Genomic DNA, 22,312 nt, shown 5'->3' on the forward strand with positions numbered 1-22,312 from the left:
TATTCCTTATATTCTGTTATATTTTAATGGAAAATGGAAAAAAAAATATAAACAGCCTAAGAGGTGGGTTTAAATCAACTGTAGCCGGGCTGAGTGGCTCAAACGGTTGAGGTGCTGTCCTTCTGACCCCAACTTGGCAGGTTCGATCCTGGCTCAGTCCGGTGGTATTTGAAGGTGCTCAAATACGTCAGCCTCATGTCGGTAGATTTACTGGCACGTAAAAGAACTTCTGAGGGACTAAATTCCGGCACCTCGGCGTCTCCGAAAACCGTAAAAAAGTAGTTAGTGAGACGTAAAACAAATAAAATTATTAAATCAACTGTAGAGGAAAGTAAAAACACATATGTACCCTTAAATGTGACAATGGGACCCTCAGCAGGACTACGTGATATGGGAACTGGAAGAAATTCAAAGGAAAGAAGCACAATGGAAACTTGGTTATTTCCGACAAAGGAGTAGTGTATTACGAGTGATAAGCTTTAACAGCTTCATTTCAAGTAATACTAATCCCATATTGACTAAAATCAATCAATGAATATTCAAGATAAACTTAAATATTATAATTAAGCGGTCCGCCTATTCAATACAATATATAATTTATTATATCTAGTACATGTTTTGTCCCCTAAGGAACATCATCAGCTAATAATAAATTAACATTAATATATCAGAAATAAATATTATTAAAATTGGAAAGACACATTAAAATTTTTGACATTTAAAAGGAGTAGTGTTACAAAAACGTTGCAAACTTTGGGCTGGAAGACTTGGGAGTAAGGAGACAAGATGGTCATCTGTGTGGTATATTTTGAGCTGTCAGTGGAGGGTTGGTGTGGAATGATATAAGTAGAAGAATAAGCTTGAGTGTAGCTTTTAAAAGTAGGAAAGTCATAATATAAAGATGAAGTTGGAAGTCAAGAGGACAGATCGAGACAAATATTCATTTATAGGATGAGGAGTAAGAGATAAGAATACATTATCAAAGGAAATGTTTGAAAAATGACCAAGTTTTTTGAAAATGTTTAAGAAAAAGCTAGGTAAACAATTGATAGGGAATTTGCCACCAGGGCAACAGACTTAAATGCAGATCATTGATGATTGATTGATTCTTTCTAATGTGCCACAAAATAAGCATAAGAAGTACCTTTTATTTAATCAGTGTATATTATTTAATCTTATCTTTATCAAGTGACAAAGATCTGGCAAAAGGAATTAAACTTTTACACAGAAAGTGTCACTTATGTTCAGTCCAGAGCAGTGGCCATTTTATGAAGTTGCTGCACCTGAAGCAGTAAACATTGAGAAATGGAAGAAAAGTTGTATCAAGTGTGGCATGTTGTTTCCCTGACTTATTTGCACGTTTTGTATTTCTCAAGTTATGCCTAAATAATCAGAATGTTTGTTTGGATCATTAGATTCTTTCACAATCTTAATAAGGCAAAGCAGCAAGAAGAGGTGAACTCACTGGTGAACAAATGCAACAGGCTCAAAGCACATTGTTGAGAGTTGTACAGCAGGAATGCATTTGAGGTCACAAATAGGAAATTGAGAAGAAAGTCAGGGTCTTTGAGTCCTGAAGGTTGAAACAAAACTTACCTTGGGGGAAGAAAATGAAGCATTCAAGAAACCCATCTTGTTTCCATCAAACCATGCCATGGTGACCAGATTAAGTTGGAATGAACGTCATCGGTCACAGCATGCAGGGCTACTGATGCCTTTAGCTAGACTCTGGGAAAGATACTGGATTCTTGTGGTTAGGAAAACGGCAAAACGAGTTATTGCAAGATATGCCAAATGTAAAAAGTACAAAGCTAGTCCTGCAGCAACAGCTTTTGCTCCATTGGCCAAGGATAGAGTGGGTTCAACAGTAGCTAAAGTCTGGAAAAGAGACCTGGGTTGTATTATTTACTTGTGGAGTGTATCACGCAATACATCTGTAGCTGGTGCAGTCTTTGACAACTGATGGCTTCATTCTGGTGTTAAGAAGATTTATTGCCCGACGTGGAAGAATTTTCGTGCTGTACTCAGACAATGGGACCAATTTTGTAGGACTTAATAATGGACCGGGATGAGATTATCACCCCATTCAGCTATCAGAAAGATTACTTGGAAATTCATCCCACCTATAGCAGCCTGGTGGGAAGGATGGTGGAAGAGACTAGTCAGAACAGTGAAGGAACTGTTGCAATGAATCTTGGGGCAAGCCTCAGTATACTTTGAAGAATTACATATATACTGTATTTTGTGATTGTGAGGCAATGATCAACTCAAGATCACTTACCTACATTGTGCACAATTCAGCTGAATTACATAATTTGACACCGGCAATATTTCTGTAGAGAATTCTTACCCCAAAATCAGATGCATTTGACAAGATTGACTATGTCAAAAGTTGTAGGTACCTCCAGAAAGTACTTGAGGATCCACGGCAAAGATTCAGGAGTAAATATTTTGCACTCTTAGTTTACCATGGCCAGAGGAAGACCAGCAGTATCAAGGTGGGAGATGTAGTACTGATAGGAGCAGATTCCACGAAACGCTTCAACTGGCCCTTTGGCATTGTCTTGGAAGTGTATCCAGGGAAGGATGAAGTGTCAAGAGTAGCCAAACCAAAGACGTCAGGCCATTCCAGCGTCTCTATCCATTGGAAGTGCACACAACTCCGGAAGATTGGAAACAGCCTGAAAACTGAGACTATCACTTCACTTGATATAAACCCTTCACATAAGGAGAGGGATGGAGAATTAAAGTGACATCGAGACTTGATGTGTGATTAGGTCTAGTCTTAATGTGACATTGCTTTTGTATTCTGTTATTTAATGTATTATGTGTGTGTTTTAGCTGCTGCATTGAGGGATATGCAATTGAAACTAACAATTGCAAGATAGGAGGATGTTTTGAAACCACTTCATTTCTTCCATGGGCCACAACCACCCTGTGTCTTGCTTGAGTACCTATGTATGTTGTATATATATATATATATATATATATATATATATATATATATATACATATTTTACAAAACTATAAAATGTGTGATATCATACCCCCACCATCCCAACAGAAATGTATAACAACAAATGATTCTGTATCCTAGGCCTAAGAGCTCCAACTTGAACAGTTATCCCACTCCCATACAGGAGAATGAATTAACAATAAATGAAAAACCAGAGTAGGAAGGCACACAAACTTCGTCCAGCTGTGCTTCAAGTGGATTCTAGAGGCAGCTAGGTGTTTCTCTGCTACAGTCAGTATTTTATTATTTGCGAATGATATTGTTTGCTGCCGTACTGAATTCTGGCATCTGCCCCCACACCATAAGCGGCCATAGTACCACAGAGTACGTAATAATGGATGGACAGGTGGAATTAGAGACAATACTTAGAGTAAATTGGGGAAGATGGTCCACCTAATCCACACTACTATATACAAGAAAAAATTTTATTTCTTATTGTTAGACCAGTTTTGGTGCCAAGGGTACCATCTTCAGTGAAAGAAATGCAAAATTATAAAAGGATAAATTAACACCTAAAGAGAAAACCTTAAAATAACCTAAATATACAAGAAACACTAAAAAGTCACATGTATCCAAGAAATAGAAGAAAACTTTGTCTTAAAAAATACAATTAAAATCAGTGCAAGCACATAAAAAGAACATGTCACAAGTTGTGTAACAAAATCGTAGAAATCTAAAACACTTGTTTTACAGAGTTCGGTGGATCCTCAATCAATCATTTTCATGCGCTTCGTGGCCCTTGTCCTTCTTTGGCCGATACGTTCATTTTTCAAAGTGTCGGATCCTTTTCAATCAATCACTACCAATCTGCATTTAGGGGAGTCACCCATGTGGCAGATTCCCTATCTGTTGTTTCTCTAGCCTTTTCTTAAATGATTTCAAAGAAATTTGAAATTTATAGAACATCTCCCGTGGTAAGTTACTCCAATTTCTAACTCCCCTTCCTATAAACTAATATTTGACCTAATTTGTACCCTTGAATTCCAAATGTATCTTCATATTGTGATCTTTCATACTTTTAAAGACACCACTCAAACTTACACGTCTACTTATGTCACTCCACGCCATCTCTCCGCTGACAGCTCGGAACACACCACCTAGTTGAGCAGCTCATCTTCTTTCTCCCAAGTATTCTCAGCCCAAACTTTGCAAAATTTTTTGTAATGCTACTCTTTTGTCGGAAATGACCCAGAACAAATCGAGCTGCTTTTCTTTGGATTTTACCAATTCTTGAATCAAGTCATTCTGATGAGAGTCCCAGACACAGGAACCATACATTACTTGGCGTCTTACCAGAGACTTATATGCTCTTTCATTTACATCCTTACTACAACCCATAAACACCCTCATAACAATCTGCAGAGGTCTGTACCCTTTATTTACAATACCATTTATGTGATTAACCCAATGAAGATATTTCCTAGGTACTTTCACCCCATCAATGCAGTTATTAAAAATGAGAGGACTTTTCCTATTTGTTAAACTCAAAACCTGACTTTTAACCCCATTTATCATCCATCTCACATTATCAAGGTCATTTTGCATTTGCTCACAATCTTGTAACTTATTTATTACTCTACACAGAATAACATCATCCACAAAAAGCCTTATCTCTGACTCCACTTCTTTACTCATATCAATCATATATATAAGAAAATATTAAGGCCCAATAATACCACCTTGCAGAATTTCCCTCTAAAGCTTCACCTACTCTAATTCTCAGAGATCTATTTTCTAGAAATATAACAATCAATTCAGTCACTCTTTTGTCTTGTGCAATTGCACTCATTTTTTCCAGTAGCCTCCCATGATCCACCCTATCAAATGCCTTGGACAGGTCAACCGCGATACAAACCATTTGACCTCCTGAATCCAAGATATCTGCTATATCTTGCTGGAATCCTACAAGTTGAGCTTCAGCTGAATAACTTTTCCTAAACCTGAAATGCGTTCTTTCAAACCAGTTATTAATTTCACAAACATGTCTAATATGTTCAGAAATAATGCTTTCCCAAAGCTTACATGCAATGCATGTCAAACTGACTGGCATCTAATTTTCAGCTTTATGTCTATCACCCTTTTCTTTGTATACAGGGGCTACTAACGCAAGTCTCCATTCATTTGGTATAGCTCCTTCATACAAACAATAATCAAATTAGGACTTCAAATATAGTACCATATCCCAAGGGTTATAGGGAGGTACATTCAGGGAAACAGGGTGGCCTAGGGAGCGGTGTTAAGGGAACAGAGAACTGAAAATCAAGTAGGGATGACATAAAACTGTTAGTGCTCAACTGTAGAAGTATTTTAAAGAAAGTAGTAGAATTAAGTAATTTAATAGATATATACTTACCAGATATTGTAAAAGGAGTTGAATCATGGCTGAGAAATGATGTAATGGATGAAGAAATTTTCTCACAGAACTGGGGGGTGTATCGTAGAGAAAGATAGGAATGGTAGGAGGGGGAGTATTCATTCTTGTGAAAGAAGAATTTGTAAGCTACGAAAAAGTTAAAGATAACAAAAAAATTCTATGGGTAGACTCATCTCTAAAAATAATAGGAGTTTACAGACCAGGAAAGGGTAGCACAGATGCTGATTCAGAATTATTTGATAAGATAATCAGCTATATGGGAAACAACATGGAAAAGTATGCGAGTGTAGCGGTAGATCTCAATTTACCAAATGTCAATTGGGAAGGTAAAGTGAACGACAGGAAGCATGACCAACAAATGGCAAGTAAGTTAATATGGGAAGGGCACCTGATTCAGAAAGTGATGGAACCAACTAGAGGGAAGAATATTCTAGATGTGGTGATGGTAAAACCAGATGAGCTGTATAGAGAAACCGAAGTAATAGACGGTATTAGTGATCACGAGGCTGTTTTTGTGGTAATTAAAAATATGTGAAAGAAAGGAAGAGATTAAAATTAGGACTATTAGGCAGCACTATATGGCTGATAAAACAGGCATGAGGGAGATTTTAATAAGTAACTATGAATGGTGGAAAATGGTAAATAAAAATGTAAACAGACTCTGGGATGGGTTTAAAGCAATTGTTGAGGAATGTGAAAAGAGGTTTGTACCTTTAAAGGTGGGAAGGAATGGTAAAGATCCACTATATTATAACAGGGAAGTAAAGAGACTAAGAAGGAGGTGCAGGTTGGAAAGAAATAGTCAGAAATGGCTGTGCAAGTAAAGAGAAATTGAAGGAACTTACTAGGAAACTGAATCTAGCAAAGAAGTCAGCTAAGGATAACATGATGGCAAGCAAAATTGGTGGCCATACAAATTTTAGTAAAAAACGGAAGAGTATGTATAGGTACTTGAAGGCAGAAACAGGTTCCAAGCAGGACATTCCAGGAATCATTAATGAACAAGGGGAGTGTGTATGCAAGGATCTTCAAAAGGCAGAAGTATTCAGTCAGCAGTATGAAAAGATTGTTGGTTAGAAGGAAAATGTCCTGATAGAGGTGGTGACTAATACTAAAGAAGTATTAAAATTTACCTATGACAGCAATGACATTTACAGTAAGATACAAAAGTTGAAAACTAGAAAAGCAGCTGGAATTGATAAGGTTTCAGGGGATATACTAAAGATAATGGGTTGGGATATACTACCATATCTGAAGTACTTGTTTGATTATTGTTTGCATGAGGGAACTTTACCAAATGAATGGAGAGTTGCTATAGTAGCCCCTGTATATAAAGTAAAGGGTGATAGACATAAAGCAGAAAATTACAGGTCAGTCAGTTTGACATGCATTGTATGTAAGCTTTGGGAAAGCATTCTTTCCGATTATATAAGACATGTTTGCGAAATTAATAACTGGTTTAATAGAAGGCAATTTGGGTTTAGGAAACCTTATTCCACTGAAGCCCAACTTGTAGGATTCCAGCAAAATATAGCAGATATCCTGGATTCAGGATGTCAATTGGACTGTATAGCGATTGACCTGTCTAAGGCATTTGATAGGGTAGATCATGGGAGACTACTGGCAAGAATGAGTGCAAATAGACTTAGCAAAAGAGTGACTGAATGGGTTGCTCTGTTTCTAGAAAATAGAACCCAGAGAATTAGAGTAGGTGAAGCTTTATCTGTCCTTGTAATAATTAAGAGGGGAATGATAAACGGGGATAGAAGTCTGGTTGTGAGTTTCACAAATAGGACAAAACCTCTCATTTTTAATTACTGCAGTGATGGGATGAAGGTTCCCTTTGGGGATCATTGTAAATACCTAGGTATTAATATAAGGAAAGATCTTCATTGGGGTAATCACATAAATATGATTGTAAATAAAGGGTACAGATATCTGCACATGGTTATGAGGGTATTTAGGGGTTGTAGTAAGGATGTAAAGGAGAGAGCATATTTGTCTCTGGTGAGACCCCAACTAGAGTGTGGTTCCAGTGTATGGGACACTCACCAGGATTACTTGATTCATGAACTGGAAAAAATCCAATGAAAAGCAGCTCGATTTGTTCTGGGCGATTTCCAACAAAAGAGTAGCGTTACAAAATTGTTGCAAAGTTTGGGCTGGGAAGACTTGGGAGAAAGGAGATGAGCTGCTCGACTAAGTGGTGTGTGATACAGATGTTGATTCCCATAGGGAATCTGTAATATTTGTTCCGAATGAGTAAATTTATATACGAATATAAATGGTCCGTTATTGGACATTATAAATATTCCAGCTAACTCATTCCTTGTTGCCAGCGTTTCGAGCCCATGTGCTAGGCTGGGCTCATTAGTTGGTACCTAGCACAACTACCAAGACGCATGGCTGTGCATACCGTGGAGGCCAATGCTTAGGCTAATTGTAGCCACCGGCAGTGCCAATGCACTATGAGAGACACTATGGTATTGTAAATTCACTCATTCGGAACAAATATTACAGATTCCCAATGGGAATCAACATCTGTATCATCTGATGGCCAAGCAGCGATCAATTTTTAGTAGTGAGACAGAGTCTCTCATAGTGCATTGGCACTGCCGGTGGCTACAATTATCCTATGCAGTGGCCTCCACAGTATGCACTAGCCATGCGTCTTGGTAGGTGTGCTAGGTACCAACTGATGAGCCCAGCCTGGCACACGGGGGCGAAATGCTGAAAACCAGGAATGAGTTAGCTGGAAAATTTATAATATCCAATAACGGATCATTTATATAAGTGGTATGTTCCGAGCTGTCAGTGGAGAGATGGCGTGGGTGGACATCAATAGACGAATAAGTTTGGGTGGTGTCTTTAAAAGTAGGAAAGATCACAATATGAAGATAAAGTTGAAATTCAAGAAGACAAATTGTGGCAAGTATTCGTTTATAGGAAGAGGAGTAAGGGATTGGAATAACTTACCAAAGGAGATGTTCAATAATTTTCCAATTTTCTTTGCAATCATTTAAGAAAAGGCTAGGAAAACAACAGATAGGAAATCTGCCACCTGGACGATTGCCCAAAATGCAGATCAGGATTGATTGATTGATTGATTGATTGATTGATTGATTGATTGATTGATTGATTGATTGATTGATTGATTGATTGATTGATTGATTGATTGATTGATTGATTGATTGATTGATTGATTGATTGATTGATTGATTGATTGATTGATTGATTGATTGATTGATTGATTGATTGATTGATTGATTGATTGATTGATTGATTGATTGATTGATTGATTGATTGATTGATTGATTGATTGATTGATTGATTGATTGATTGATTGATTGATTGATTGATTGATTGATTGATTGATTGATTGATTGATTGATTGATTGATTGATTGATTGATTGATTGATTGATTGATTGATTGATTGATTGATTGATTGATTGATTGATTGATTGATTGATTGATTGATTGATTGATTGATTGATTGATTGATTGATTGATTGATTGATTGATTGATTGATTGATTGATTGATTGATTGATTGATTGATTGATTGATTGATTGATTGATTGATGTCATTTACCATATCCCCAGAAACCTTATCAATTTCAGCCACTTTTCTAGTTTTCAAAGTTGTATCTTATTGTATATGTCATTGTTATCATAGGTAAATTTGAATACTTCTTTAGTGTTCGTCAGTCCTCTATCTGGACATTATCCTTGTAACCAACGTTCTTTACATACTGCTGATGAGTACTTCTGCCTTTTGAATATCTTCACATACACACTCCCCTTTTTCAGTAATGATTCCTGGAATGTACCTCTTGGAACCTGTTTCTGCCTTAAAGTACCTATATATGCCCTTCCATTTTTCACTAAAATTTGTATGACTGCCAAATTATGCTTGCCATCATGTTATCCTTAGCTGACTTCTGTGCTAAATTCAATTTCCTAGTACGGTCCTTCAATTTCTCCTTACTTCCACAGCCATATCTAACTTCCGATCCGCACCCCCTTCTTAGTCTCTTTATTTCTCCCTTATAACAAAGTGGGTCTTTACCATTCCTTACCATCCCTAAAGGTACAAACCTGTTTTCACATTCCTGAACAATTGCTTTAAACCCATCCCAGAGTCTGTTTACATTTTTATTAACCGTTTCCCACCAATCATAATTACTTTTCCACGAACCTACTATGCTGGCATAGCAGAGGGAGAGGTGATACTCCCACATGGCGCGTCCCAGGTGGTGGATAGGGGGGTCCTAACCGGCTTGCCGGCGGACTTGAGGGATATAAAATACCTCTCGCGGATCAAACACACTACCCCCTGCGGGTGGGGGACGCACATGTAGAATACACCCGCGGTATCCCCTGCCTGTTGTAAGAGGCGACTAAAAGGGGCCCAAGGGGCTCTCAACTTGGGAGTGTGGATTGGTGACCACGGGGCCATTAGCTGAGACTTGGCATTGCTTCCACTTACTTGTGCCAGGTTCCTCACTTTCGTCTATCCTGTCCAACCTCCCTTGGTCAACTCTTGTTCCTTTCTGACCCTAATGGTATTAGAGCATTCGAGACCTAGGGTGTCTTTCATTTTCACGCCCTTCGTAGTCCTTGCCTTCCTTTGTCCGTTACTTAATCTTTCGAAGTGATGGATCCCTCCATTCTTCTTCTTTTCTCTCTCCCTTTACCGCCTGTAGGTGGGGGACACAGATGAATAATACACCCACAGTATCCCCTGCCTGTCGTGAGAGACGACTAAAAGGGGCAACCAAGGGATGATTGAATTAGCACCATGACACTACTTTTGATTCGTACCATCAAGCGGGGAACACCATGGGTTGCCTGAACTTGTGAGTAGTACCACTATATTAGGTATGAAATAGGTTTGTGATTAGTAGCAGCAAAGAGGCTGGTCTGTGGGTTTCCAGTACCCGTGCATCGTACCCATGTGAGCAACACCGCGGATCTGGGTGTTGCCTGTGAGTTGTACCACTATATGAGCGACACCGTGGATCTGCGTTGCATGTGATTAGTACCCGCTATGTGAGGAACACCACGGGTATACAACCACCTGTGACTAGTACACCTAGGTGAGGAACCTCATTGGTTTGCGTTGGCTATGAATGGCTCCATTGAGTGAGAAACACCACAGGTCTGCATTACCTCTACAAAGTACAATACTTGTGAGTAGTACCATCTTGTTTGGAACACTGTGAGTCTTTGCTACTTTTGATTAGTACACCAACATGACAAATGTCATGGTTCTACTTTACTCGCGATATGTACCAATCTGTGGGGCCTTAGACATGGATTTTGGACCCCTTTAGACATCAAGTATCCTCGATTCAGGATTATGCTTTATAAGAGTTCCCTTGGTCAGTAATACTATTATTTACGATCTTTTTTTGCGTCGGATCCACTGGTTGGTTGGTTGGTTGGTTGGTTGGTTGGTTGGTTGGTTGGTTGGTTGGTTGGTTGGTTGGTTGGTTGGTTGGTTGGTTGGTTGGTTGGTTGGTTGGTTGGTTGGTTGGTTGGTTGGTTGGTTGGTTGGTTGGTTGGTTGGTTGGTTGGTTGGTTGGTTGGTTGGTTGGTTGGTTGGTTGGTTGGTTGGTTGGTTGGTTGGTTGGTTGGTTGGTTGGTTGGTTGGTTGGTTGGTTGGTTGGTTGGTTGGTTGGTTGGTTGGTTGGTTGGTTGGTTGGTTGGTTGGTTGGTTGGTTGGTTGGTTGGTTGGTTGGTTGGTTGGTTGGTTGGTTGGTTGGTTGGTTGGTTGGTTGGTTGGTTGGTTGGTTGGTTGGTTGGTTGGTTGGTTGGTTGGTTGGTTGGTTGGTTGGTTGGTTGGTTGGTTGGTTGGTTGGTTGGTTGGTTGGTTGGTTGGTTGGTTGGTTGGTTGGTTGGTTGGTTGGTTGGTTGGTTGGTTGGTTGGTTGGTTGGTTGGTTGGTTGGTTGGTTGGTTGGTTGGTTGGTTGGTTGGTTGGTTGGTTGGTTGGTTGGTTGGTTGGTTGGTTGGTTGGTTGGTTGGTTGGTTGGTTGGTTGGTTGGTTGGTTGGTTGGTTGGTTGGTTGGTTGGTTGGTTGGTTGGTTGGTTGGTTGGTTGGTTGGTTGGTTGGTTGGTTGGTTGGTTGGTTGGTTGGTTGGTTGGTTGGTTGGTTGGTTGGTTGGTTGGTTGGTTGGTTGGTTGGTTGGTTGGTTGGTTGGTTGGTTGGTTGGTTGGTTGGTTGGTTGGTTGGTTGGTTGGTTGGTTGGTTGGTTGGTTGGTTGGTTTTTTTGGGGGGTTCATGTCCATCCATTCATTCTTCATGATATTTTCTTATTTTGGTCAGTGGATGATTTTGAATTTTTTGTTGCCATTTCATTTCGTACCATTAGGGGCCGATGACCTCTATGTTAGGCCCCTTTAAACTACAAGCATCATCATCATCATCATCATCATCATCATCATCATAGTTACTTTTTTTAAACTCCCTCACGCCTGTTTTATCAGCCCATATGGTACTCTCTAATAGTCCCCCTACTTTTAAAGCCTTCCTTTCTGTCACATTTATTTTTAACTACGACGAAAACAGCCTTATGATCACTAATACCATCTGTTACTTCAGTTTCTCTATAGAGCTCATCTGGTTTTTCCAGCACCACATCTAGAACATTCTTCCCTTTATTTGGTTCCATCACTTTCTGAATCAGCTGTCCTTTCCATATTTACTTATTTGCCGTTTTTGATCATGCTTCCCGTCGTTTGGATTACCTTTCCAATTGACATTTTGTAAATTGAGATCTACTGCTACAATCACATTCTTTTCCATGTTGTTTCACACATAGCTGATTATCTTATCAAATAATTCTGAATCAGCATTAGAACTACCCTTTGGATTACCCTCCCAATTGACATTTTGTAAATTGAGATCTACCGCTACAATCACATTCCTTTCCATGTTGTTTCCCACATAGCTGATTATCTTATCGAATAATTCTGAATCAGCATTAGCATTACCCTTTCCCGGTCTGTACACTCCAAAGACATCAAGTTGCCTATTATCTTTAGAAATGAGCCTTACACCTAGAATTCCATGTTTGTCACCTTTAACTTTTTCATAGCTTACAAATTCTTCTTTTACCAGAATGAATACCCCCCTTTCTATCACTCCTATCCTATCTCTATGATAGGCACTCCAGTTCTGTGAGAAAATTTCTGCAATCATTATGATTCAACTCCTCTTACAATATCTGGTAAGCATATATTTATTAAATTACTTAATTCTATTCCTTTCCTTACAATACTTCTACCGTTTTACACTAACATTTTTATGTCATCCCTGCTTGACTTGCAGATCCCTGTACCCTTACCACTGCTCCCTAGACCACCCTGTTTCCCTGAACATAACTCCCTATAACCCTTCTAAACAAATTTCCTAACTTATATATGTACCACTGCGGTATAAGTGAAGGCCATCTGAGTGCAGATCCCTATCTCCTACCCACCCATTAGGATCTAGAGATCTCATTTCCAGTTTCCCATGTACCCACTTCATAGTCTCATTTAAATCCCCAATCACCTTCCAGTCAGTAACCCTCCTACACATTATTTCACTGATAATCTCCGCTTCCTTAAATTTCACCCGCGCTGCATTTACTAGATCCCACACATCCCCAACTATGTTGGTACTTATACCTGCTTGTCTTACATTGTTGGTACCAATGTGAAACACTACCACCTTCTCCTTTCGCTCCTCTTTCTCTTCTACTTCTCTCAACATCTGCCTTAACCAAATTACTGGAAAACATTCTACCCTGTCTCCCTTTCCTCCACTCCCCACATGTCTAACAATGGAGTCCCCCATGACCAGAGCCTCAACCCTACCCACCTCAATTGATCCCCTCCCCTCTTAGGCAGCCCTATCTTTCACGGCAGCAGCCGATGCTACTTCTTCCTCCCTTTTCTTCCCTGCATGACCCTGTTCCACCTGTCTTTTCCTATCCTTTATTGCATATTTCACTTTCCTATGTTTTCCCTTCCTCCTACTTCCACACTTCTCAGCAACAGTTCCCTGTTCCTCATATTTCCTCTGTTGTTCTACCTGCAGTGACTCGTACTGATTTCTCACAGTCACTTGTCCTGAATTATTATCCTGAATAGAGTCCTTAGCCTGCAATCTCCTCCCCCTTAGAACATTTGACCATCTTTCTTCTACAATTTGCTCCTTTCCTTCCCATCCCTCTTTTATACATACTGTATCCTGTACAAGGTTTGAGGGAGGCATACATTTCTTCCTGTCTTCTGAGAGGATCCCAATTATCTCCCACAAACTCTCCAACTCCTCCCTCATACTCCTTAATGCCTGGCCACACCCATAGTTCCTACACCTGCACTCCTTAGCCATTATTTACATAAAAATGAAAAGAAAAGGAAATATCAAATAACTTATTATGTGCAAAAAAATGAAAGTAAAGAACTATTGTCTATGATAGTACACAAAAGTCACATGACAATAAGGTAATTAATATACTACCACACTACAATACTACTTAGTCGTACTATATTTTTATCCTCCAACAGCCTTCAATATGCTAAAAGTAAATAAGGCTGTTAGCTTTGATGGTGTAAATCCAGAGTTTCTTAGAGTGACTGGACCTAAAACATAATCGTATCTCATTGAATTCTTTAATGAATTTCTACAAAGTGGAAGATTACCAAAGCTTTTCAAGCAGGCTAGGATAATTGCCATCCTGAAACCAGGCAATGACAGAACCGATGCTTCTCACTACCGACCAGTATCGCTACTCAGCATGACCTACAAGCTACTAGAAAGGCTTCTTCTAAATGGCATTCAAGAGGCCATTGATCAAATCATCCCTGTTGAACAAGGTGGCTTTAGGAAACATCAGAGCTGTTGCAAACAGGTTTTAACATTGACAACTCTAGTTGAATCTGGATTTCAATGAGGTCTCCGATCAGCTGCAGTTTTTTTTTTTTTTTTTTGTGGATTTTACAGCATCTTATGACACTGTGTGGAGGGACATCTTGATGTCAAAATTTATTCAAATCATCCCATGTCAAAACCTGGTGGTTCAAGTGAAAAATACGCTCTCTGACAGATGCTTTATTGTGTTTCTGAATGGACAATCTAGCAGATGGAGTATTCTAAGTGATGGCTACCTCAGGGATCAGTTCTGGCCCCCATTCCATTTAACATGTATATCCATGATATGCCAGACACGGACTCATTGAAAATCCAGTATGCAGACGACCTACCGCTAGTCTTCCAAAGTACAGATTTTATGCAATGTGAGAATGTACGGGGATGATGACCTCGATGTTAGGCCCCTTTAAACAAGCATGATCTATCATCATGTGAGAATGTACTGACCAGTAATCTGACGAAATTGAGTGACTACTTCCATAAATGGAGACTTCAACCTAACCCAAATAAAACAGAGTTTAATGTATTCCATCTAAATAATAAGGAAGCCCTAAGAAGCTACATGTGACTTTCGACGGAACTGAAGTTCCATATAACTACAATCCAAAATATCTAGAAATCACTCTCGATCGGTCCTTGACATTTAAACAAGAGTGCATCACGTTATCTAAGAAACTTGGCTCCAGAGTGAATCTACTCCGCAAGATTGCCAGAAGTAGCCTGGGTGCAGACGCCAATACCCTGTGTTCTGGTGTACTTGCTCTTGTATATTCTGCTGTTGGATACTGTGCTCCTGTATGGCAAAACAGCATTCACACAACAAAGATTGATGTACACGCTTAATGAAGCCATGAGAGTTATCACTGGTACTGTCAAAACTACTCCCATTCAGTGTTTACCTGTCTTAGCTAATATTGCCTCGCAAGATCTAAGGAGGAGAGCAGCTAAGTTAAACTTGCTCAAGAAGAACTCTCCCTTGTACGATACCCTGCAAGACCCACCAACAACTTGTCTGAAATTATGCACACCACCCCAGACTGATTTTTTTAAAAGTATCACTTCTTTCGACAGGACCTCTCAGTGGCAACAATGTTGGCATGAACATCCAAGGGAGGTGTGGTTACATTTCGAAGAAATGGGGTTTCCGTTCATCTGCTGACTGTGACTGTGGAGAGGCGAAGCAGACAATGGAACCCACTCGAGCATTTAACGGTGATCAGAGGTTTCTACAACAACTGACACTGAATGCTCTGGACTGGTTGTCAAATTTAGACATTTCCATTTGATATCAGATATTTTGTGTACTTGTAAAGCCATACGATATATACATATATTGTACCAGTAAAATATAGCCCAACTCTACTGTTGATTTTAAAAGCGCACAAGACATTTCCCAGGGCAATCCTAGAAGAAATTTAGCTAGGGCTTGGTACAGGAGGATAGGTCCTATCTACAAGAAAATTGAGATATCTTTAAAAAAAATTAGTTTATTCAAATTAAATGCAGGTTGAATTGCATATCACATTGGTGCAGATATCCGAAGTCTTCAGAATCGCCTACAGGTAACTTCGTACTCCCAGGTCTCCTTGTCATCATCCGAATCCGTTCTGCATGGTCCTTTCATCACCATGGCATGGAGCTGAAGCACCAAGGTCCGTCCGACATGGGGTCGGACTCGTATCTCGTACCTGAAGCTCTGGACGATCTCGAAGCTCTCCGACGATATTGCCGTGGTGTAATCACTCGTAATTTACTTATACGAGTGTCCACGTTTACACGGTCCCCCGACACATTTATTCGGCACCAATGATTGACTTTAATATTGTCGTAACATGAAGTTTAAATGTTTAAGTGGGGCACCCTGTATATTAAACCCCACAATAGATTGCCTGTGAGCAGAATTTAATATATTAAATGGTCTGAGATCCAACATCACTGGCACACGTAGTAATCAAAAAATTCAACAGATGGCAGATAGGTCTGGCTGAAGGGAGAATCCTCGAATAGAGTTGCGTTATCTTTCTGATAGCTTTTTACACGCTGTGAGAGGCTATCGCATTCAGTGTGAGTTTTGAGACCGGCTTTTTGCAATTTATATAGCTATTTTGGGACATGATTAGTAAGAAGAGAGTCTGTGAACAATAGATTGCTTCAATTTTGGACCCTACGGATGTAGATGAAAGTGATTTTTCATTCAAAGTGTCTGAAGATGGAAATTTAAGTAATGAGCCTTCTCAGTTCAAGAGCGATTCAAGTGCCCCGGAGAAGGAAACAGCTGATGAAATCACTGATGTGAGTAACTTGGACCCAGCACCTTCAAGTACCATTCTGATATATAACCTTAATCAAGGACCAATTTTACATTCATATTTTGACATGGCAACCGAGCCTACAGAACAGTGTTCACTACTTTTTGATACCAAAATTTTGACATAATTCACCAGCGGAGTGAATCAGGGAAACAAATGATATCAACAGGCAACACCTCCATCTAGAACATGTAGAATCAAAGACTGGTCATCTCCACAGCTATCTGATTTAAGGGCTTTGACTGGCGTAAAACTTATTTATGAAATGATTCGTATGCCTGCGCTAACATACTGTCACAAAAAAAAACGATAATATTCTACGAACCTCTCCAATGGAGTACATCCGATATTCAAGGTAAGTAATTAATATTACGTGCATGTGCATGTTTATGGCTAGTGTTCGATAATTCTGGGCGATTCTTAATTTGCCATATTTTCGGTCTGCGTACCTACATCATGAAATGCTTCTACCCATGTAGGGTTTATCATAACCACTTACATCTGAAATGCACAAAATATAACCCTTATATATAAAACACCAAAAGTTGTCATTTCTGTCAGTGCATGAACCCAGTACCTCTAGAGCACTGAATTTGATTAGTGTATATGAGGGCAAATAAAATCTCTTTCATTTTTTATTATAAATTCTTCCTCCACCTAGAGGCTGCCTGAAGTCATGGAATACCCAGTGCAGTGAATATTGATTAAAATAGATTAAAAAGAAACTTTTTGTAAAGAACTAAAAAAATAATGATTGTGAAGTCAGATCTACAAATTTAAGGAATTCTAAACAATAATTGTGAAGTTAGAAAGGTCAAAAACATTAAAAACATGTAAAACATTTTAAAAAAATATACAAATAGCTTGAGAAATAATATGATTCAGACTTGAGGCTAGTTGATCTTATTCTGATTAGTAAAGATGATGTCTCAAACCGAGGATAGACTCATTAGAGCTTTCAGCCCCTAGTTCAAGACTTCATCAGTGCTGATCCTGAAGAGTCTTATGAGTTTCACCACCTCTTTGGAGATCATCACCCTGACACCAATCATAAGCACAATAATAATGTTATAGGCTTCACATCCTAATAAATACATTTTTACGGTTTTCAGAGATGCCAAGGTGCCAGAATTTTGTCCCGCAGGAGTTCTATTATGCACCAGTAAATCTACCAACACGAGGCTGACGTATTTGAACACCTTCAAATATAACCGGACTGAGCAAGGATCAAACCTGCCAAGTTGGGGTCAGAAGGCCAGCACCTCAATCATCTGAGCCACTCAGCCCGGCCCAATCATAAGATCCATCATCTGATACTGAATATAATTGGAAAGATGGCTTGCACTTGTGAGGAACACTCAAAAAATATCTTGTTTTGGTAACTCACCTGATCCCATCCAGGACTTCCATGTACAGCGGCAAATGGCGACAATAATTGATGACACACTCATACTTCTGACTACTACTTCCCAGCACGTAACAGAGCCCAGCAAATAATAACTTTGACTGCCATGTTTCTTCCAGTACTTCCACCAATCCATCAGAGCATTTCTTCACTGTAACACAAGACAGAAATAAAGATACTTGTTCTCAAATATATTAGGCCATCTCAACAAGCAAGGTAAACAAGGCACCGGGAATAGACTGACTTTGCGCAGAACATCTAAAAGCTACATTACCCATCTTAGAACCAGTGTGGACAATGCTAATGAACAAGTGCATAGAATTCGGTAACATACCTAATGCATGGCGGAAAGCAGTCATAAAGATGCTATATAAAGGACAAGGGGACACGAACAAACCAGAATCTTAGACAGGTATAGCCCTGGAGTCGGTGGCATTTAAAATACTCACCAAACTATTAGCACAGAAAATAAGTAACTTGATGGAACTACTGTTGCCTGGTGAACAATTTGGATTCCCGAAAGCGAGATCCACCCTTATAGCGGCGAGCTGTCTGCTAAAGTACATACAAGAAAGAACACAAGCCCACGGGAAGAAGTATGTAATCTTCATTGATTACACCAAAGCCTTTGACACTGTCAATAGAAGGAAATTAATAGAGAAACTGGAAAGCATTGTCGGACGATCGGATATGATGAATTTAATAGCTAACATACTAGCGGCAAATCAAGTGCAAATCAGTGACGGGGTATCCCAATCAGACTGGATAGATCAGACCATCGCATCGGAGTGCTACAAGGGGACCCCTTGGGCCCTTTATTGTTCAATGCGCTGACCCAGGATCTCCCTACAAAAATCAAAGAGGGAGCACAAAATGTAAGCATATACATATATGCAGATGATATGGCACTAGCCGCTGATAACATAAAAGATTTGCAAAACGGAATGGAGCTTGTCACACAATGGGCGGATGACGAGCTAAGGATAAATCTAAAGAAGACAGAATTAATGGTATTCAGGAGAGGACGACGCTTATCGAAAGGGGACTACATTGTATGTGGGGGACATACATTAACACCAAAAATCCAGTTCACATATCTAGGGATCATGCTACAAGTCTCCGGGACGACCTTCTCAGTACACATAAAGAAGAGATTAGCTGCTGCACTTAGAAGCATAAGTAAAATCAAACATTTGCAAAGTATGTCACTGGAGATGGCCATGAAACTTTTCCAAGTCAAAGTGCTACCAACGCTCAGATACGGATTAGAAGTAATATGGGAGTACCTATCATGTAAACAGCTACGAGAACTGGAAAGCATGAAACCAAGATACCTTAAGAGGGTCCTAGCGGTATCTAAATTCACCCGATCCTGTTATGTATATGTTTTAGCATGGGAAACCTTCTTGATAGAGGATTTAAGACTACAAATGCCTCTACGGCAAACTCCGGCATACGAGGAACTGTTACGAGAACTATGAGAGAAAAGGGACTGAATCGAGGAAAACTTTTACAGTACAAATGCACTGATAAATAAGGATTGGATGAAAGATGAATATGAGTTGAGACATTTGGTGACACGCTTTGCAATACATGGCTTTCATCACCATATCTGTGCCAAGAAATCCTACCACCGGACCAGCCAGGAATATGTATGTGTATTGTGCAATGAACAGTGTGATACATGTCACGTAATGAACTGCAAGAAGAGAACAGTCTCTCTGAATCAATTTTGCTCTGAACAAAGTTCTCCTTGAGTGAATTGTAATTTACTTGATGTAATATGCAAATTTTGCATATTGTGTGCAATATAAATTTATTATTATAAATATATTAGGATGACCAGACATCCCTTTTTAAGCCTCTCATACCGTTATCCTGACAAATCCTTAACAGGTTGTTTATTGTCCCTTTCTATAGACTTTGATCCTATTTTGTGCCTTTTCTTATTGAATTCACAGCATGAATTTATTATTGTATGTTTGGACATGATTTGTCATATTTTAAAGTCAAATACATCCATACTATGACTATTATCCCCCTTTGTAAAAGCACTCTCCTTGTGATAAGTCAAAAATGCTGAAATGATTGTTAACACCGCTACATCAAGCATGTATGCTGATGCCAGTCTGAATCAAAGAATCACTACTGATCTGCATTTAGGGCAGTCGCCCAGGTGGCAGGTTCCTTATCTGTTGTTTTCCCAGCCTTTTCTTAAATGATTGCAAAGAAATTGGAAATTTATTGAACATCTCCCTTGGTAACTTATTCCAATCCCTAACTCCTCTTTCAATAAATGAATATTTGCCCCAATTTGTCCTCTTGAATTCCAACTTTATTATCATATTGTGATCTTTCCTACTTTTAAAGACACCACTCAAACTTATTCGTCTACTAACGTCATGCCACGCCATCTCTCCACTGACAGCTTGGAACACACCACTTATTACATGTAATAATTCTCATAGTTGGTTCGTACTGAATTGCACGTTAAGTCAAAAATTGTCATGAATGTTTATTGATAACCATCTATTCAATAAAAAGTAAAGTTCTTACATTGAGATTTATATCTTGTCATAATAACTTTTAGGGACATGTTTTGCCAATTATATGGGCATCATCAGCCTTTATCTAGTACCTTTTGATCATTGATGAGGATCCTGATTTAAATTTTCCAATAATATTATATAGATACTACTTTATACAAAGTAAAAAAAATCTTATTTTTACGTTCTATTTGACAGTTTAATTATTTGCACATTAAAAAGCATCTAAAAGTGTGGATGAGATGGATGATTGTTGTTGATGAGATCTTATGAATAAAAAACTTTTTAAGAACTACTTGATCATTATGTCCATATTTTCAATGTTGGTTTGAATGTCTATGGCTAAAACTGTGATCCTAGTTTATATATTAAAAGTTTTACTTTAACACGTTTGTGGTTTTTTAGCACGTTAAATAAAATCTGGTTGGACATTTTTTAAACTAGTTGAAGTCATTAAATATTGTTTTCTAGAATTTGGACAATCTTGTTCAAAGGTGAAGAAGTTGAATTATCATTTTTAACCACTCTTAGTTGAGGTTTTGTTTAGAGTGTAAGATTGTTTAACTAGCAGCCTGTTGACATTCTTATTATTATTGAAGCTTATGTAGTTTGGATCTGGCATTCTTCTCAATCCCGTTGCAGAAGTGAAGAATGGGTTTTCGACTAGCGATGCTGGAAGTGTCTTCGCTTGAGAATGCGACTGCTGCCTCTTGTTATGTTAATAGTCGAAAGGGGACGCTCAGACTTGGTATTAAATGTTGCTTGAGTGTTGGCTCTGAATAACTGTGAAGTGTGTAAATAATGTCCCCTGGACTATTGTGGAGGTGACTAGCTGAACTGACAGTGCCGGATCGACTGACGGACATTTATAGTTTGTATAAAGTAGTATCTATATAATATTATTGGAAAATGTAAATCAGGATCCTGATCAGTGACCAAAAGGTATGAGATAAAGGATGATAATGCCCATATAATGGGCAAAACATGTCCCTAAAAGTTATTATGACATGATATAAATCTTAATGTAAGAACTTTATATTGTATTGAATAGGTGGTTTTCAATATATATTCACAACAATTTTTGACTTAACATACCACTTAGTCGAGCAGCCTGCCTTCTTTCTCCCAAGTCTTCCCACCCCAAACTTTGCAACATTTTTATAACGCTACTCTTTTATCCGAAATCACGCAGAACAAATCGAGCTGAATTCCTTTGGATTTTTTCCAGTTCTTGAATTAAGTAATCCTGGTGAGGGTCCCATACAATGGAACCATACTCTAGTTGGGGTCTTACCAGAGAATTACATGCTCTCTCCTTTACATTCTTACTACAACCCTTCAACATACTCATAACCATGTGCAGAGATCTGTACCCTTTATTTACAATCACATCATGTGATTACTCCAATGAAGATCTTTTCTTATATTAACACATAGGAACATTCTCCCCATCAATGCTGTAATTAAAACTGAGAGGACTTTTCCTATTTGAGAAACTCACAACCTGACTTTTAACCCCATTTATCATCATACCATTACCTACTGTCCATCTCACAACATTATCGAGGTCATTTTGCAGTTGCTCACAATCTTGTAACGTATTTATTATTATGTATAGAATAACACCATCTGCAAACTGCCTTAACTCTGATTCCACTTCTTTACACATATCATTTATATATATAAGAAAACATAAAGGTCCAACAATACTGCCTTGAGGAATTCCCATCCTAATTA

General features: G+C 38.8%; 1 protein-coding gene across 1 annotated transcript in view; it reads right to left on the bottom strand.

The window, feature by feature from the left end:
* LOC136863719 (uncharacterized) overlaps positions 1-22,312 on the bottom strand; it is a 464,789-nt gene that overhangs the window by 214,610 nt on the left and 227,867 nt on the right. Inside the window, exon 5 of the mRNA XM_067140077.2 lies at positions 18,012-18,180. Coding sequence (XP_066996178.2) covers positions 18,012-18,180 — 169 coding nt within the window. The remainder of the gene's footprint in view (positions 1-18,011; positions 18,181-22,312) is intronic.

The sequence above is a fragment of the Anabrus simplex genome, chromosome 2, assembly GCF_040414725.1.
Source record: "Anabrus simplex isolate iqAnaSimp1 chromosome 2, ASM4041472v1, whole genome shotgun sequence".
Classification (NCBI taxonomy): domain Eukaryota; kingdom Metazoa; phylum Arthropoda; class Insecta; order Orthoptera; family Tettigoniidae; genus Anabrus; species Anabrus simplex.